Genomic DNA, 18,984 nt, shown 5'->3' on the forward strand with positions numbered 1-18,984 from the left:
TCAGGGCAAAACTCGGGGATAGGTTTAAATTATGCGGGGCTATAGTCCAGAGTGATTGGACCTTACGACGCCACTATAGTCTGGATCTGTACTGTATGTGTATGGTCTGGATAGCCTGCATTGCCATCTTATTTTATATTCGAGTCCTAAATGCCGGTATATTCAAACACAGTGTTGGGGAAGCTACTTGGAAAGTAACTTTGCAAGCTACCAATTACTTCACGCTGGGAGAAGTTGAACTACAGCAAAGCTACCCTAGGGAGTAGTTGAAATTACTTTGTAAAAAATTATGAAATTTAGATAAGATATAACATAATACAAAAAAGTCACATGCTAGCAAAATGCACTGAATTAAGTTTATTGCAAAAAGTATGTGCTTACATAATACATAATAAACCTCAACCAAAAAAAAACACTATTGATGGGAAAGTACAAGGAATGTCACCTTAGTTTTGTACCTATACAATGTCCATCTGAGTCCAGGTGGGGTGTTGCTCCAAGCAGGATTACTCAGTCAACCAGGCAACTTCTTAAACAACATGCAACCACTTCTCTGGACAGTATAATTACATGTAGACCACCACCCCCCAAAACTGCAAACCCACTTTCATTTGTCTGACTTGGCAGAGTATAGCCTACGACAAAATACAGCATTGTCTATTGGCAGTAATTCATTCAAGGTCAGGTTGTCAGCCAAAGGATCAACTTTTGAAGAAAATGAAAAAGCCTAGTTTGTTATCTCTGAAGAAATTATTCTGCCCGTCTTTACTCTAAATGTGTATTTCAGTGCAGGATTTTTTGTTTCTCAGGTTGCTTACCCTGAACCTTTTCCTTTGTATTTGCAGCGTGTGCATGAGATGCGCGTGCACGCCGCTCACATTCCTGCCAGCAGGGCGCGTTCCCTAGGGTGAGGGGCAAGAGAGGAGGCAGGCAGGGACACTTTTGTTGTCATGGTAATGCATAGTGTTTTTTTTCTCCACTGATACAAGCACTTCACAAAGGATTGTCACCGCTGTTAAATACAGAAGTATATAGCTAAATATTTTAAGAATCAGTGAAATCCGTACAGTATATGATAAAAGGTATTTTATTCTTTGGATGATGTGACGAAGTGAGGATCGGTCGCCAAGGCGACGACAATGTGCGTTTTCGAAGGAATGAAGTCATTGTTACGCCGGTAGTTGCTATAGTTACATCCTAGGGAGGGCGCTGCGGAGGGCTGGTCTACGTAATATGACGCAAGGCGGGGGCGTGCCCGCGGTGCGCGCTGCGCAAGGCTGCTTGTTGTTCCCGCAGAGAGGCAAGAAGATGGCGGCCGTGTCAAGCGGAGGTGCAGCTGGGTCCGCTGCGGCCGGGATTACGCACTCTAGCCGACCGGCCGCAGGTATCAGCGCCCAGAACCGAGCACAGCCATCACCCGGGGTCAACCACCCCGGTAGACCTTCCCCGGCAACGGGGTGCATCACTAACCCTGGCCACCCTTCAGGCAGCAGGCCCCCCCCAGCCCGAGTGGGCTACTACGAAATCGAGCGGACCATCGGCAAGGGGAATTTCGCCGTCGTTAAACTAGCTACACATGTCATCACAAAAGCTAAGGTAAGAAGACATATAAAGCGTTAAACAGAACGATCATATCCAGGTTGTCATCGCTTTGTAGGCATCCATATCTGATTGTTGGGCCGAGCTGGTGTCTCTTCTTAGGCTGAAGATCGGGCCTTCGGGCTGTATTGAGCGGTTATGGCTAACCCTCTTGGTCGCTTTGCGTAGTGCGGGGGTGTAAACTCGGAATATGAAATTACAGAAAACGGCATTCTTACTAACGCTAAACCTTATGTTTTTTTTAACCGTGTTACAATAATTGAGAGAAATTAGGTGACATGTCAGCGCAAAGGACTGAGAGAAGGGTAGCGCCGGGGAGAAGAGACAAGATATGGTTTGCTAGCTAGCATAGATGAGTCCGGTTCTAGCGTCAGTATGAACGCCACGGCTTTGCTCATTTGTAAGAGGTTCTTGGTTATCACTGGAAAGATATTCATGACATTTATCAGTTTGTTAATCAGTGCTATATACATGACGAATAAACAATAGCCTTGATCTTGACATTTAAAATGAAAGGAAGTGTTTTAGTCTTTAGACTTGGGATCCCGCAAGAAGTGGTTTTGTTAACACACAGGACATTTGTTAGCTTGCTTGCTAGCTAGCTAGCTGGTTGTGGTACTTGGTAGCAAGATGACAAATATGCACTGCTCTTCATTGTCTATCCAGGTAGGTTGAACTAACCATTTTTCGTTTTACTGAGTTAATGCTTGGGTCAGCATTTCTTTTACCGTTTGGCACGATGCTTGTTTTGCTGTGTGTGTGTGTGTGTGCGTGTGTGTGCGTGTGTGCGCGTGTGTGCGTGTGAGTGCCCGTTTTGGGGAGTGGGTGTTGTGTTGTAAGTGTATACAACGTATCTAACGACATAGTAATCATATGTATAATCAAGAAAAATTCTCCTCACGTATTGACGTCTATCCATGTTAGTATGCATGATTTTTGCATAGTGTGGGCGTCTTGTAGGCAGATGTTCTGTTGGCAGAGGACTTGTGTAGCCTACTGTAAGTAACTAAAGGTCTCTATCAATATTTGAGTTTTTCCTCTTCTGCAGTGATGTACACACTCAGAATGACAAAAGAACACAACAGTTGTATCATGACTGTCACCTTATTTTTCATGATTCAGAGGAAATGTAGCACAAGTATACAGAGGCCTGTATGCTTCTTAACATGATTGACTGGTGGATCACTAGAGGTCACCTGGGAGGACTTGCCCTAGGCTGTAAGCCAGTTTAACTAAGCTGACAAATCTTGTATCTCTTAAGACCTTCGAACTCCCTGGCATTGGAAGGCAGACAATCAGACACCTGTATTTAAGGGCTCTTCCCAAATGTTGTGGGGGGAAATCAACAAACAGGTTTCTGGAGAGATGCTTCACTCCGATAAAGAGGTGTCAGACACGTGGTCCATGTATCTATAGTGCTGACCCTGGTCAGGGGTCTTTGTGAACGACACATCAATTAACGGCTTATGTGCAGTGTCAGTTTCGTTATGGCCATGCTAGTGTTATGAAAGCGCTTGATTGCATGGCTGGGAAAGAGGCAGGGACGTGATGTCCTGAGCAAACATCTGCATGGCTCTTCCATCACCTGACACTGCTGTGACACTACAGAGAGAGAGAGAGAGAGAGAGAGATAGTCAGACCAGCCAGGTGCACATACATAAACCAGAAGCAGGCTACGGAAAGTAAAAGTGATAAGAGCGGGCACAATCCCTGTCATTGTTGCTAGCAGAAAGACATTGGTTGGTGTCTTGACATTTAGAGACCTTCCTTATTAGGGCATTGCATGGGAGTCAGAAATGTAGACATTAGAGATTAGAAACATTGTTGATTAGAAATTGTTTTTTATTATGAACCTGATAATTCATCCTTTTAGGGGAGTTATGTAAGTAAACCTCCACATTATAATGATAATTCATCCTTTTATGTGAGTTAAACCACTACATTAGAATGAAGGACACATTATATATTAGGCTACCTATAAGGTTTTATCAATATTTTAGGCTTGTAGTGTAAAGCTTATAGTTGTTAGTTTTACTCAGCAGTGGTGTTGGTCTACTGTAGGAGTATGATGTATAATAAGTATAATCGGAGGTCATTGGCAGAGAGGGCATCAGATATGCGTTTCACCTAGCAACTATTCCCCATGCTTTCTTAGCCAGCTAAACAATAACTAGGCTAAATTAACTAGGCCATGCCAGCAACAGATTAAGTTGTACTCACTGGAAATGATAGAGTTTACCCAATTTCAAATTACATAGAGTGAGATTAACTTAATTTGGATGTTTATGGTGTTTTTTTTCTCATTCACTTGTTAAAGTGGCATAGACAGACCCTATTCTATGGTTAGGCCTACTGGAGGCCGTCACCAACTACATGCTCCTAATATCCTTTTGAGGCAAGACTGTGAGTGATGTCAGGGTAACTGCATGCACACATTTTTGATGATGTCACTAAAACGTTTGTCTGACGCCTCAGTAATCCAGTCAGCAATTCAATTGACACATTTTGTGCGGTGGTGTTATTTTCCCAAGGTACTCAAAGCAGTGATGACCGTATATTCTTACAATCAAGCGTAAGTTACACACAGATTTCTGCTGTAGATACATCTTTCTGGACGTAACAGGGCATATGCACCACTGCACATTTACATTTTAAATATACTTTCCATAGTCTTGGTCTAGACTTGCACTTTTGAACTATACATCAGTGGCCAGGCATGAGACCAATGATCACTCATAGGCTGTCATTACCCGCCGTACATAGACACACACGCACACAAGAGCACGCACGGGCACACAAACGTACAGTAATAATGTTGAGCAATGAGGAGAGTCACCTATACCCTGTAGTCTTACACACTAGCCAACCCTGAAGCAGCACTCGCGTGAATAAAAGGCTGCTGTTTCCTCATCCATGCAAGCGCATCCAAAGTCCTTCCAAGGACGACTTGTGCAATTGAAGTGTCATTTCATGCTCGTGCTGGCTGAGTGGGGTGGTGTTGGCCTGCTTCTCGTAAACCGCCTCAACAGAGGAAGCGTTGATGTCTAATGATATGATACTGAATCGAGGGGCCTTGACCAGCACTATTTTTATTTCTCCCTAGACTCGAGTGTTCCTCTCATTCTTGTGTCTCTTTTCGATTGGAAAATAAAAAATAAAAGATTAGGGAAGAAAGAGCATGAGATTGGCATCAAACCCTCACGAGCGCGCTGCGAGGTGTCTGTCACTTTTGTCTTTTCCAGGACTTTGCCTAGCCTAAATGCAGCTCTACATTTCAGTGCTTGTCGTCAATGACAAACAGAGAAATCGTCCTTTTATGACAGGAGGATGCCGTCACGTGGAGGCACACTGCCTGTAAAAGCCAATGCCTTTTTTTCCCGGGCATTTAACTAGGCTGGCTCACCGAAGCTGTTTGCTGATGCAGTTCACACACACACAGAGTGTAAGAGAGACTCAGGCATGCACGCATCAACACCTTTCCAGCCAGCATTAGTCATACTTAATCAGTGCCCTATGGTCCTTTTCCACAATCAAGGAGAAGGTGACTGTGTCAGGGATTGGGGCAGAGGAGAAGGACAGAGGAGAGGGAGGGAGGGAGTGAGGGAGAGTGTATGGTGTGTGCCCAGGCGCGTTACAACCCCCCCCCCCCCTCCTGGTGACCTTACCGCAGCCTGGCGTATTGGCTGGCCAAGGCCGGGGTTGCGCCTAGCTGGCAGCCGAGCACGGTCAGCCTACCTTTGTGCGTTTGGGGATGGGAGTGAGTTTGTGAGCAGTATGGTTAGCAGAGAGCAGCCAGCAGCAGTAAGGCAGTCAGGACGGGGCAAGCACCCGTGAGGGCGCCTGACTCAAGCCCCGGCTTGTCCTAGGGGTTTACATCATAGCACCTCTCCGCATGTGGCAAACTCCCATATCATTTTTTTTCTTTTCTCGTTATGTATGTGTTTGTGTGGGTGGGTGTGTTCTTGCTCCTCTCTTGAACTCTTGATTTGTGTCTGGGAAGAGCAGCCTTGACAAGCGCAGTTAGATAACAGGCAGGAGCTGCGTGTCGTGCCGAGATTTCATTTACTTCCTCAAGTAATTTGGCAAGTTGTAGTCTCAATGCTTGACTTGATTTCATTACCCCTTAGTTACTGTTCTTGTGTGTGAGTGTGTGTGTCCTCATATGGAGAAGATTCCAGGGGCAACCACTCACCCCATGCTATTTAGCATTTCATTTATTTATTTGTTTCTAACATTTTTGCCTTAGGGCAAGGGGTACTGGTATGTGTTTTGGAGCTCGTGCATATTTTATGACTTCAGTCATCTGCATTCTAATTCAATTAAATTTTTGTTCCAAATGTTAGACAACGGAGTTGCTGGGAAGCACTTGTTTAAAGACGTTCCCAGCTCTCTGAAGACAAGCAGATTAACTCTAAAGCATGACGATAGCTTGTCCTTTCATCAGGACCGTGGACATTTGTTTAACGTTTTAAGTGAGAATTCCATCTCACACACACCTAATCGCACGACAGAGCGCGTTAGATTTCGTTCCAGCACGTTCCGTTCTGGTGTATTTTTCGTGCTTAGATAAGCGTTAGTCTGTCACCCATTACAGGCGCAGTAAAATGGTGGCCACATTAATTGCCGTGCGCCTCTCCTTGTGAGGTCATTTATCTCCTGTGTTTGACGGCGCATCGTCACTTTGCCGTGATTTAATCAGACCTGGTTTCCCCTACTCACAGCTCGTCCGTCTGTCTCTGATCTTAACAGCCGTCGCCGCGGCGTCTGCCTTTCTTCTCGAGTTCAAAAGACCCCAAAAGCACAAAGACGGAGGAGGATGAGCAGGGGGCCTTTAACTCGACGCACGCGCAGTTCACCGACTTTCTCCAGGTTCCATCACCCCTTAGGTTTCATTCCCTCTGTCCGAATTAATCCAGTCCCCCCCCTCACCCATCTCTACCTCCGGAACTGCCCCTGCTTCAGCTCTCCAGCAAGGGGCTCTGGTATCTGGCCACTTACCCCTCTGTATCAGCAGCTATATTTAGGATGGTGACTTTTTCTCCCCCCCCCCCCCCCAGTGTCCCAGTGGTCCGACGGTGGATGGAGTGTCAGTCAGAGAGAGAGAGAGAGCGAGAGAGAGAGAGCGAGAGAGAGCGAGAGAGAGAGACAGCGAGAGAAAGAGGCAGAGCGAGAGAGAGAGACGGACAGAGGCAGAGCACTGGGACACAGGTCCCCTTGAAAATTGGGTGGCAGCATTGAAGGCGCGTGATGCTTTTTCCACGGAGACGTGCTCATCTCTCCAGGATCGCTTTACATGCACACACACATACACACGCTCAATGTCACACATAGTGTGCGTGCGCGCACACACACACATACACACACAAACACAAACACACACAGTGTGCTGACTGACCGCTGGCATCTCGCTGGGGTCTATAGTGGATTCGTTTGAGGCCTGCCAGTGATTATGGGAGATCTGAGAGACCCCCCCCCCCTCTGTGTGTGTGTGTGTGTGTGTGTGTGTGTTAGCGGGTAAGATAATGTTAATGATAATGACAGTGTTTGCTGTTTCTTGTGTTTGTGTAACAGTCAAGAAAGTATATAAAGGATGCTGTATTGTGTTTGTGTGTATGTGCACACTGGAATGACTGTTAGTGGGCTTGATCCCAATAAAAGAACGCATAGCTTCCCCCCTTCTACTGGTTTCCCACTGCTGAATCCGAGGCTGGCTTTACCGTTGGCATGCATTTGTAGCTGTGTATTGCTGCTCCTCTCTGCCGGTGTTTTTAATGACATTGGGAAAAGTGCAGTGTCATCGCTTGAGGGGACTTAAGTGTGGAGTCTGGAGAAACTGGACACATCCGTTTCAGGAAGATCAGAGAGAAGTGTTCTCACTGGCAAGACGCCGCGGAGACGTACAATTAAACGCAGCCCCCGTGGACCTGAGAGTCTTAAGATTGTCTGACTCACTTAGTATTTCCATACAGTTTCCAGATCTCTTCCCCAATCCTCCTTTATGTTTCTCTCTCTTTTGTTCTCTGTCTGAAGATCATCTTCCCGTTCAGTCTTCTGTCTCCCGTTTGGTCTCCTTTGCTGTCACTCTTCTCTCTCCCTCTCTCTTCATTTATCTCTGTTCACTCTGTCATCCACCGCCTCCTTTTCTCCATCTTTAACCCCCCCTCCCTTCTGTTCCTCTCTCCCTAGCGCTCTCTCTCTGTCTCTCTCTCTCTCTCTCTCCCTCTCTCTCCCTCTGCAGCCTGTCTCTGCTCTCTTTCTCTCTCTCCACCCCCCTCTCCCTTTCTCTCCTCTTTCTCTGACTCCTTTTCAGAGTCGTGTTGATAAATCCCCCTAGCTCAGCTGCAGCTGAAGGGCAGGCTGACGGTCATCACCGAGTGCTGCTGAGCTGCTGAACTGGACCCCCCCCCATATCTCTCCCACTCCAGGGGCTCGGATTAATCCAGCCTTCCACCCGCTGCAGCATTTCTCATGCCTCCTCTCCTGAGGGACCCATCCACCCACCCACCTACCATGCCATCCTCTTCCAGGAGCCTCTGCTCTCCTGCGCCCTAATTGAGCCAGCTGAGAGCATTCTGGCCGTCTGCTTAGTCAGGTCAGGTCAGTAGGGCTAGGAGGTGGATGAAACATGGTCGGTTCCCATAGCTGAGGACTAGATGGCTAGGTTACACGGTGTCGGTGTTGGCAGCTTGGCAGTGTTCCATTGCGGTGCCGGTGTTGGGACAGGGAGGGGCAATGGGACTATGTGGTCTGTTGTTACTTTCAGATAATCTTGTGTTTCTAAACGATGGCTTTTGAATAGGACAGAAAGTGTCATTGTGAGGTTGTTGGTTGGTGTGCACTGTAGGATTTGGATGGTGTCAGCGCTGATCTCAACACAGATACTGCCTTGTGGTGAAGTGTACGCGCACGCGCACGCAGATTTCACTCCAAGGTGTGATGCATTCTCACACACAGTAGTTCCATGTCCATGAATGTACATGTACGCACACAGAAACACCTACGCGTGCAGCTATTAGCCCTGCTGTCATAATGTGGTCAGATACACACACACACACACACACACACACACACACACACACACACACACACACACACACACACACTCTCACAGAATCACACTTATAAATGAGCATGAGTGTGTATACTGTAGCCTTTTAGATAACAGTGTTTGCCCACAAACCGTACCACAGCTTTTGGCACATGCTGAGTCATCATGGGCTGTTGTTTGTGTTTGTGCAGCCCGGCTGGCACGCAGTCATTGGCAACTCTCCTCTCTGCTAGTCTCCTCTCTTCTCCTCTCTTCTCCTTTCCTCTCATCTCTCCTCTCCTCCCTCCCATGCCCTCCTCTTCATTTCTCCTCTCTGTCGGAAAGTACACTGTTCACTGTGCTCCACTTTTGGTTCGGTAATAAAGATAAGAAACCTTTCTGCGCCTTACATCCCCCACACACCCCACATGGAGTTGGTGATGCTATCTTTACTGCCACGCTTTCCGACATGTGGTCACTCCTTTCAGCCCGCCTGGCGAAAGACAAGACAAGACCAGACAAGATTCTGAACAAGATACATAGATATACGTGTAGTTATCTTCATGATTGGCTTGTCTGCTAAACTGTCTTCTACTTACTCTTCTCCTGGTGGGTCCCAGAACACGCCCCAGATAGCCTCTGGAATGGAGCTGGACGCAGACCCATCGGATTGGGACCAAGTCAGGGCCACATCCGCTCCCCAGTCAGACCCTGTGTGGGCCATGGGCATGGGCATGAGTGGCGCTGTGTCAGGGCTAGAGCAGTGTCTACTCAACTTTCTCGTCTTTTTACATAGGGGGATTTTTTGTTTTTGTAACATGTTTTGTAATGCAACATCCTTTGTGTGTGTGTGTGACCGTGAGCATGAGAGAGTGAGAGTGAAAGTAAGAGATAGCGAGTGTGTGTGTGTTTGTGGGTGGATGTGTTATAAGGAGAGACTCCTGTCTCCTGTTGCGCTCTCTGGCCCTATCTCAAGTAGTGCAGCACCATGTGAAGAGGCTGCTGGCATTGCTGAGCTCCTCATGTCACCGCTCCATATATACATACAATAGGTACACTTCATATGGATTTAACATCTATGTATGCCAGCTACACCCCATGTATTCATACAATAGCTACACTCCATATACATGCATGCTAGCTACACACCATGCATGCTAGCTACACACCACACATGCTATAGCTATGCTCCATGCATGTGGACACTAGCTATGCTTAATGCAGAAGTACTATAGCTAAATTACATGCATGTATACTAGGGCCGCAACTAACAAATGTTTTTTTAATCGATTAATCTGTCCTTTATTTGTTTGATGAATCGAGTAACCATGCTTTTTCAATAAACAGATGTTATAAATCAATACCTCCTAAAACATGATATTTAATACATTACTACATTAACTGATGCATTTGCTAACAGTAGTTTTAAAAACAGTGTTTCCCTGCGTGCAGTGTGCTGCTGCTGACTTCCCTGGTGACATTTCACAAGTATTCATGACAAAACATAATGATTGTTAGTTAATTGATGCTGTCTAAGATGTGGTTAACAATTTCTTACCAATGTCGCCTGACTTGAATTAAGTAGAAAGGTAGCGCAACAAAACTCATTCAGCAAAGAGCAGCTGGAAAAAAATGGCCTCTGAAGAATGGCAGAACATATCTCCAGAAATGTGTGCAACACTGGTATCCTCGATGCTCAGGAGGATTGAGTCTGTCATCAGAAATAAAGGTGGACATACAAAGTATTGAAAAAATTAAAGATTTGAATCTCAGTAATGGAAGGTGTACTGACTTTTGTTGCATTGAGGTCCTACTGTGGGGCCTGTGTTTTTAATACAGTAAAGCTCAACTGTTAGTTTTTAATTTTACATAAGAGCAAATACCCTACTGTTCAACTGAGAAGTAATGCAGTTACTGCACGGTGATTATACAGCTTTGAATCATTTGACAATGAAGTGATATTGCACAGGGGTGTACTCGCATCCGTTATACTGTATATAGCAGATGGACTTCTGTGCTGGTGAACAATGCAGTTGACAAACTTCTTAGCAGAGAGCAGGGTTTGGTAAAACACTCGTAGATGTTTTTCGTTCATGCTAGTTAATGCGTGCATGCAACAATGTGCTTAATGACGTCAGCAACTAATCGACCATTTCATTAGTTGGCCACTATTGCTATAGTTGATTTTTGTCAATAAGAATGATCAGTTGTTGCAGCCCTAACACATACCCTAGCTATGCTTAATATATGGGTACACTAACTGTGCTCCATATAAATGTACACCAGCTATACTCCATGTATGCAAACAGCAGCAAGAGGCACAGACCTCTGCCAGTAAGGCCTCCGGAGATTCAGCGGAGTGGCAGCCGCTCACTACAGCTGGTGCCGTACGGTCTCATTAGGAGCTCTACACAGGAAGATGTGAATGAGATTGTCTGGCTGAAAACAAAAGGCTGTCGTTAGCGTGCATGAAACAGCCAGGCGCTTCAAAAACATATTTGTGTGTTGTTGGGGGCAAGTCTGCTTGACGTGGGAACCACAGAGTAGCTTGTGATCTGAATCTATTGGGATACATCACCCACAAACAGTGTTATCACACAGTGCAGGCAGTCATTTACAAACAATCATCTATGAAGCATTAACATAACTTGGTGAGACAAAATACCCCTCAAAAAGAAAAGCATAGCCTATTTTTTTTTTTTTTTTTAAAGCAGGACTCTGTCTGCTATTTTTGTCCTTAGTGGTGGCAGTTTCACTGAGTTTTAGACAACTGAGATGAAACAACCTGAAATAATGTGTTTTCAGACCTAGCTTCTGTTTGCCTTCGGTCTCATCAATTCAATATGCACTATGTCACGAGTTAGAGATTTCTTATACTCTAAGTCCAAAGTGTTGGAGCTTTTATTACAATATATCCTTTATATTTAATAAAACTATTGAAATTGGAAGAGAATATTTTCATCGTCATTTTTTTTCTTCAATTTTTGTGTGGCTCTGTGTGTGTGTCTGTTTGTGCGTGCATACATATCTGAATGTTTGTGCCTATCCGTTTTTTGTTGTATTTTATAAAATGGCCTTAATGTAAATCTGTATTTTGCTTCTTTGTATATTCGTGTGTGTCACTGATTTTGACTCATTTTTGGTGCCTCAGGCCCAGTTTGCCCCTTGCCTCACGGGCAGTTGAGTTTGCCCCCTTGCCCCGAGCCTCTCCCGCCACCTGCCCACAAAGCATCTCACCTCCACACAACAAAACCGCTGAGGGCAAACATTTCCCAAACACGCAGAGAGAAACATTCTGCTTGTTCACCGCACTGTCCCTGCAGCTCCTCAGGAACGGCTCAGTGTTGGCTCACCTGCCAGTCACGACTGACTCCGCGATCGCTTGCTGTCGCTGAACGTTTTTGCCTCTGTGTCTTTTCCTCGGCAGGAAATAACCGGTGTCGCTGGTGCACGTGGGCCGGCTCAGGCCACGCACCCCCCTGTCTTATCAGCGCGCCGGCAGCGCCTTTTTTACGGGCGCTCGTTGCATGGATGGTGCCCGTGCCGCTGCATTTCTGACTGATTTCCTTATTTTAGGGCCATTTGCATGCAGCGAGACTTCATGTTCTCCAAATATGTGGGACACCGGTGTGATTTTCCACACTGCACCTCCACTGGCCTTTTCGCCTCTCCATGGCGGTTTCTCTCTCTCCCTCACTCTCTCTGTCTCTCCCTCTCTCCCTCACTCTCTCTGTCTATTCCTCTCTCTCACACTCTCTGTTGATTGTGTGTGTGTGTGTGTGTGTGTGTGTGTGTGTGTGTGTGTGCGTGCACACACACACACACACAGAACCATTCCAGATGTTGGGCCTGGGCGCGGGGGTTTGGGTGGAGAGACACAGAGAGATGGAGGAAAAGAGAGAGAGGAAAAGAGAGAGGGAGCGATTACATCAACACAGCTGGACGACTGCCAGTGCCAATAATAGCCTCACGGAGGCTTAAAATACCGCTGGAAGGGACACACAAACACACAGCCCTAGTGAGAGTTCACAGACGGAACACCATGTGCCCCGGCCACCCCCCTCCCCTCCTTGAACTATCATCCTACGCACACACACACACACAGCAGAGCCCCTCTGTCCTCTTCCCTTTCCCCTAATATCCGAGCGGAACTGGGCCGGTGGGCCAGTCGTTGTGTTTGGCATGGCCTCGTTGTCTTTAGCCTGGAGAAAAGGGAGGACAAAATGCCCCTCGTGGACCCGATGTGGAAAGAACTTGCGCAGTGCTGGAGGAAGTGAACCCAGTTCACCGTGTTGAGGAAAGACTGATGAGGATAACCACGGGATAATAAATCATGGTGATGGTTGAAAATGGGCCCCCATTCTCAGTCAGTCTTTAATACCTGTGAAAAATGGACGTGCTTCCTCAGGCTGCTTGCAGCCTTGTTTTGAAATGGTCCATCTCCCAGCAGAATGCAGGATGCAGGGGCAATCAGAGAGATATGTCCGGCCTGTCCTCAGCTGAACCGGGAAGCCTATCTCTCTCACTGATGAATGGGTGCATTGCACGAAAGCAAGACAATTCCATACTGTCGTAATTGTTGTACTTTTATTGCTGCTCTGTGGCAAACTGTAGGACAGATCTGTGGAGGAGTGACTGGTGATCGTCCCATGGCTGCCTCCATTTTGTGATTTTGTGTAGCTTTGGTTTCATTGCTCTGTCACCTCTTGGTACTGTGCTCCAATGAAGCTGTGAGGCTGCGGGCTCCCTCCATGCCTGACTTGAGTGGGCTGTCGTCCATCACACAAGTCCACTCGTTTCTCAAGCACCATTTTGTTTTAGAGCTGCCGGGCTGCTGCATTGAAAGCAAATGCAAATGTCCCAGACGCTCATCTCAACTCCACTGTTTGAGTCCCACACTAAAATTCTCTCTTTTTCTCTCTCTCTCGCTCTCTCTCTCTCTCTCTCTCATTATTCTCTATCCCCCTCTCTACCATTCTCTGTTACTTTCTATCCCACTTTTGCTTTGGAAAAAACAGGTGGCGATAAAAATAGTGGACAAGACTCAGCTGGATGATGAGAACTTGAAGAAGATCTTCAGGGAGGTCCAGATCATGAAGATGCTGAGACACCCTCACATCATCCGCCTGTACCAGGTCACTACCAACAACCTGTTTGTCTGTTTGTCTGTCTTGTTTTGTTTCTCTCTCTGTCATGTTGGAGAGTTGAAATATGTATTGGTGTGTGCCAGCTGTTTACCTGTGTGTGTGTGTGTGCCTCCTGCAGGTGATGGAGACGGAAAGGATGATCTATCTAGTAACAGAGTACGCCAGTGGAGGGGAAATATTCGGTGAGTCCTCTTTTTGCGGCTTGTCTTTTCTTTTTCTTTCTTCTGTGTCTTTGATCCCGTATCTGTCTCCTCCTGCCCTCCGTCTCCTTGCGTGTCCTCACTGTCATTCCGTGCTGCCTGATCATATCTTGCATCTTCGCTCTAAAAACATTTCTGCCTCCAGAGGTTTTTGTTTATTATTACTTTTTCACCTCTCGCTGTCACTGTTGCCTTCTCTCTCTCTCTTTCTCTCTCTCTCTCTCTCTCTCTCTCTCTCTATCTCTGCCTTCTCTCTCCCCCTTTTCTCTCGCTTTGTCATATTCTCATGCACTTTTTTTTCTTTTAACTATTTTATACTTTCTGATAGTCTACTAACTTTCTTTCTCTCTCTCTCCCTCTCTCTCCCTCTCCCCCTCTCTCTCTCTCTCTCTCTCTCTCAGATCACTTGGTGGCCCACGGGCGGATGGCAGAGAAAGATGCTCGGCGGAAGTTCAAGCAAATTGTGGCGGCGGTGCACTTCTGCCACTGCCGCAATATTGTGCACCGCGACCTGAAGGCCGAAAACCTGCTGCTGGACCACAACCTCAACATCAAGATTGCAGGTAAAGGAGTGTGTGTGTGTGTGTGTGTGTGTGTGTGTGTGTGTGTGTGTGTGTGTGTGTGTGTGTGTGTGTGTGTGTGTGTGTGTGTGTGTGTGTGTGTGTGTGTGTGTGTGTGTGTGTGTGTGTGTGTGTGTGTGTGTACACAGTTTACAGCAGATGTAAGTACACCCCTGTGCAATATCACTTTTACGTCAAATAATTCAAAATTGTATCACCTGTCATTAATTGCATTATTTCTAAGTTGACAGGTAGAGTATAACCTCTTGTGAACATTAAAAAACAAATACTTTAGAAAGACTATATTGAAAATACAGATTGAAGCTCAATTCAACAAAAGTGAATACACCTTTGATCATTGTCACACAAGTTAGAAAACCTCTGATCATTGAAACAAAATTGACAAAAACACCTGTGATTTTTCCAATTTCGAATGACCTGTGAACACCACAACTTTCTCAATTTTGGATGTGCGGGCTGTGTCTGTCTGCATGTCTGTGTCTGTCTGCATGTCTGTGTCGCTCTGCATGTCTGTGTCTGTCTGCATGTCTGTGTCGCTCTGCATGTCTATGTCTGTCTGCATGTCTGTGTCTATCTGCATGTCTGTGTCTGTCTGCATGTCTGTGTCATGGCTCCACATGGAAAGAAGGAATTGCCAGATCTGACTGTGAGGCAGAACATGTCCAGATATTGGTGCAACTAATACTACCACTGTTCAACTTACAAGTAAAGCGATTACTGTAAAGTGACACAATTTTGAATAATTTGACATTTAAGTGATACAGCACAAGAGTATACTCACATCTGTGGTAAACTGTGTGTGTGTGTGTGTGTGTGTGTGTGTGTGTGTGTGTGTGTGTGTGTGTGTGTGTGTGTGTGTGTGTGTGTGTGTGTGTGTGTGTGTGTGTGTGTGTGTGTGTGTGTGTGTGTGTCATGAACACCCCACCATGTGAACAGTCAAAGAGCTTGTGTCTGGCAGATTGGATGTCTGCTGTAAACGATGTGGCAAATAAATTATGTAGAATTGTGTGTAACTGTATGTGTTGTCTAGCCAATTCATTATGTATAGTTAGCACTAGGCCCATTTCAGATAAATCAAATAATAAAATCAATAAATGAAATATTCAGTGATATCAGTATCACAGAGCAAAGCAGATATGTTCTGATTGTATAATTATTTCTCTCTCTCTCTCTCTCTCTCTCTCTTTTTTCTTGTTGTCAGACTTTGGCTTCAGTAATCTGTTCTCGCGAGGACAGCTGCTGAAGACATGGTGTGGGAGCCCCCCTTACGCTGCTCCCGAGCTCTTTGAAGGGAAGGAGTACGATGGTCCCAAAGTAGACATCTGGGTAAATCCCCTCACAGTCTCCATATCTGGTCCACTTCTGCCTTCTTCCGTCCTTCTCTCTCATAATCTCTCTCTCTATCTCTCTCTCCCTCCCTCACCGGTTCTGCAGAGTTTAGGTGTGGTGCTATATGTTCTCGTGTGCGGCGCTCTCCCCTTCGATGGCAGCACCCTGCAGAACCTCCGGGCTCGAGTGCTCAGTGGAAAGTTCCGGATCCCCTTCTTCATGTCCACCGGTGAGTGTAGGCACGCCTGAGTCTCATGAGCCTGTGCTGCAGCACTAGCATCCAACCTGAAGGAAGGGATGTGGTTCCCTTTCTCTTTCTGAGTGACTGTGGTTTGTGTGTGTTGCGCCGAATGAGAAGGATCTATTGTTCAGCAGTTCGTTCCGTCAGATAAAAGTGGAAACAGTTACCTATATGTCAACTATTACTATTAGTGGTGCGTGCATGTGTGAGCATGTTAAGAACCACACGTGCTTGTTCCTGTGTGTGTTTCAGACTGTGAGTACTTGATCCGACACATGCTGGTCCTGGACCCCAGCAAACGCCTTTCCATGGAACAGATCTGTAAGAACAAGTGGATGAGGCAAGGAGACCCAGACCCTGATTTTGACCGGGTGAGTTCCCTGAGCCACAATTGTTTCGGCCAAAACAGGTCATTCAAGTCCGTCCTGCCTTCCCGCCACTACCTCTGTTTGGCTTTGTTCCTCACTTATGTTTTGAAACTGACATTTACTCCCGACGTTTGTCAAATGCCAACATCCTTGTTTGACTTAAAATGTTCTATTTTTTGTCCGTCATTGTTGTTCTGACTTTTTCATTCTTCTCTCCCTGTCTGCCTGCCTGACCTTGTCTTTCACTCTTCTGTCTGTCTGTCTGTCTATCTCATTCTCTTCTTCTTTTCTCTTTCTTCTTTCTCTCTCTCTGTCTGTGTGTGTGTGTGTGTGTGTGTGTGTCTTTCTCTGTGTCAGTTGATAGTGGAGTGTGAGCAGGTGAAGACTGAGCGTGAGACTGAGCTCATTAACGAGCAGGTGCTGCAGGCCATGTCAGAGATGGGTCTGGACCGGGAGCGCACACTGCAGGTGAACACACACACACACACACACACACACACACACACACACACACACACACACACACACAGAATATCTCCTTTCACATCAGCAGAGGCATACATACAAACAAACACACACAGTCATAACACAGCAATCCATCCATATTGAAAGGGAACATGAACACATTTACAAGTGCACACCCACACAGATACATACTAACACACAGACATCGTCATATCCAGCATGTACTGTGCCACATCCCACATGCACACAAACCAGCTCAGTCACCCGGCACACTACTCCGATCAAAAATAAACACACACACAGACAATCACACACATATACTCTCAAATGATCGATAGGGAAAGGAAGACTGTGCCTTGCATATACACATGCTCAACCTGTTTTACATGTTTACAACAAAGGAAGAAACAACAGCACTGAATATCTGTAGCTCTGTCTCTGAACTCTGAACCCTGAACTCGACAACTCAAAAGTGACTTATCATTTTGCTATTTGGTCCAGTAGCAGATAGCTGGTGGCCCATAAGCCGTTTGGGTCTTTGCCAACTTGTTCCTGGAACGTCCACTACTACCACACTTATTCACAGGCTTCTCTTATCCGCAATGGGCGACAGCATTTAGCTGGAAAGTGCTTCCTTAAGCATCAGCGTGTCCCTGCCATAAGCTTCTCTCAGTGTCCCTTCCCCAACACACATACACATCTTACATCCTCGCAACACGCTGTCCTCCAAAACACATGCAATCACTCTGAAAACATACACACACCTTTTGGGCATGCGCACACGCACGCACGCACGCACGCACGCACACACACATGCACACTTTCAGCCTGTAGTAGCTGCCCGTTTCTTCAGTGCCCCCTGACCACATGCATGCAGACAGAGTTGCTGTTTTATGAGGACATCAGCCCACCAGCGCTGCAGTAGCTCTAAGGAACTCTGATTCTTCATGGCTGCGCCCGTGTTCTGCAGCATGAGCCTTCTTTAGCCATGCTGTGACTCAACATTCTGCAACACTCTCAAACTCCGCTTTCTCTGTGTTCTCTCCATTCCTAACACCTTGCTAATCCAGAGGTGTTGCTGGGTACAATCCATGTTTTGGCAACACAGAAGCCCAGCATGCCCACCCCCCCCCAACACCTCCACCCTCACCTCCCCCAGACATCAGGCAAGGCATGGTGTCCCAAACAAACCTAATCAGCCATCGTCTTTTGCCAGTTGTCATGGAAACAAAAGCGCCCCCAGACCGGCCTCTGAAAGCTGGGTATGGATTGGTGGGCACCGGACCGGCAGTTTCGGTATTGGTGTTCGGTGTCACACCGGAACTTTCTGTGGAAACGGGCTTAGGCGAATTTGTCAGAACTCTGGCCAGGTTGCATGATTCACTGCTGTGTGTGTGTGTAGGCAGTGCGCCGTAGCAATGCTGAGTAACTGCTACCTTCAGACAATTCCATCCTGTACGGCCACAAGAACACCAACAACGTTGCTGGTGCTTACTGTAACGTACTGAGAAAAACGGGCAACGCTTTTACCATCAGGTTTGAAGCCACCAAGATTTCCCTGAACTTCATGAGCATGGAGTGCTCAGGGAAAACATACAGTGGAAAAAACCCTTTTGATCAAAAACAGAAACAGTCCTAAATACCTTCAGACATCTGACCGGTCCACGTCATCATTTCCAGACTTTTTTTAAATGGTCTCCATAAATGATTCATGTTGTTTAAAAAGAGGACACCTTCTCACAGCTACCCCCCCCCCCCCCGTCTCTCTCTCTGTCTTCTGTCCGTCAGTCTCTGCACACAGACGCCTATGATCACTACAGCGCCATCTACAGTCTGCTGTCTGAACGGTTGAAGAAACACAAGACCCTCCGGCTGCCACCCACACCAAGGCCCATGGGCTACCCCCTCAACACCGTACAGGTGTGTGTGTGTGTGTGTGTTTGTATATGTGTGTATGAGATTGTTGTGTGTGTGTGTGTGTATGAGATTGTTGTGTATGTGTGTATGATATTAGTGTCTCTCTGTGT

General features: G+C 46.5%; 1 protein-coding gene across 3 annotated transcripts in view; it reads left to right on the forward strand.

Moving 5' to 3' along the window:
- The first annotated feature begins 1,218 nt into the window (after positions 1-1,218).
- sik3 (SIK family kinase 3) overlaps positions 1,219-18,984 on the forward strand; it is a 44,142-nt gene continuing 26,376 nt past the window's right edge. For all 3 annotated transcript variants that reach the window (XM_031573522.1, XM_031573524.1, XM_031573523.1), the window contains exons 1-9: positions 1,219-1,596; positions 13,645-13,761; positions 13,892-13,955; positions 14,375-14,536; positions 15,756-15,880; positions 15,989-16,112; positions 16,377-16,495; positions 16,850-16,960; positions 18,746-18,877. In XM_031573522.1, coding sequence (XP_031429382.1) covers positions 1,234-1,596; positions 13,645-13,761; positions 13,892-13,955; positions 14,375-14,536; positions 15,756-15,880; positions 15,989-16,112; positions 16,377-16,495; positions 16,850-16,960; positions 18,746-18,877 — 1,317 coding nt within the window. In that variant the 5' untranslated portion in view covers positions 1,219-1,233. The remainder of the gene's footprint in view (positions 1,597-13,644; positions 13,762-13,891; positions 13,956-14,374; positions 14,537-15,755; positions 15,881-15,988; positions 16,113-16,376; positions 16,496-16,849; positions 16,961-18,745; positions 18,878-18,984) is intronic.

Source organism: Clupea harengus, chromosome 9 (assembly GCF_900700415.2).
Source record: "Clupea harengus chromosome 9, Ch_v2.0.2, whole genome shotgun sequence".
In the NCBI taxonomy this organism is placed as follows: domain Eukaryota; kingdom Metazoa; phylum Chordata; class Actinopteri; order Clupeiformes; family Clupeidae; genus Clupea; species Clupea harengus.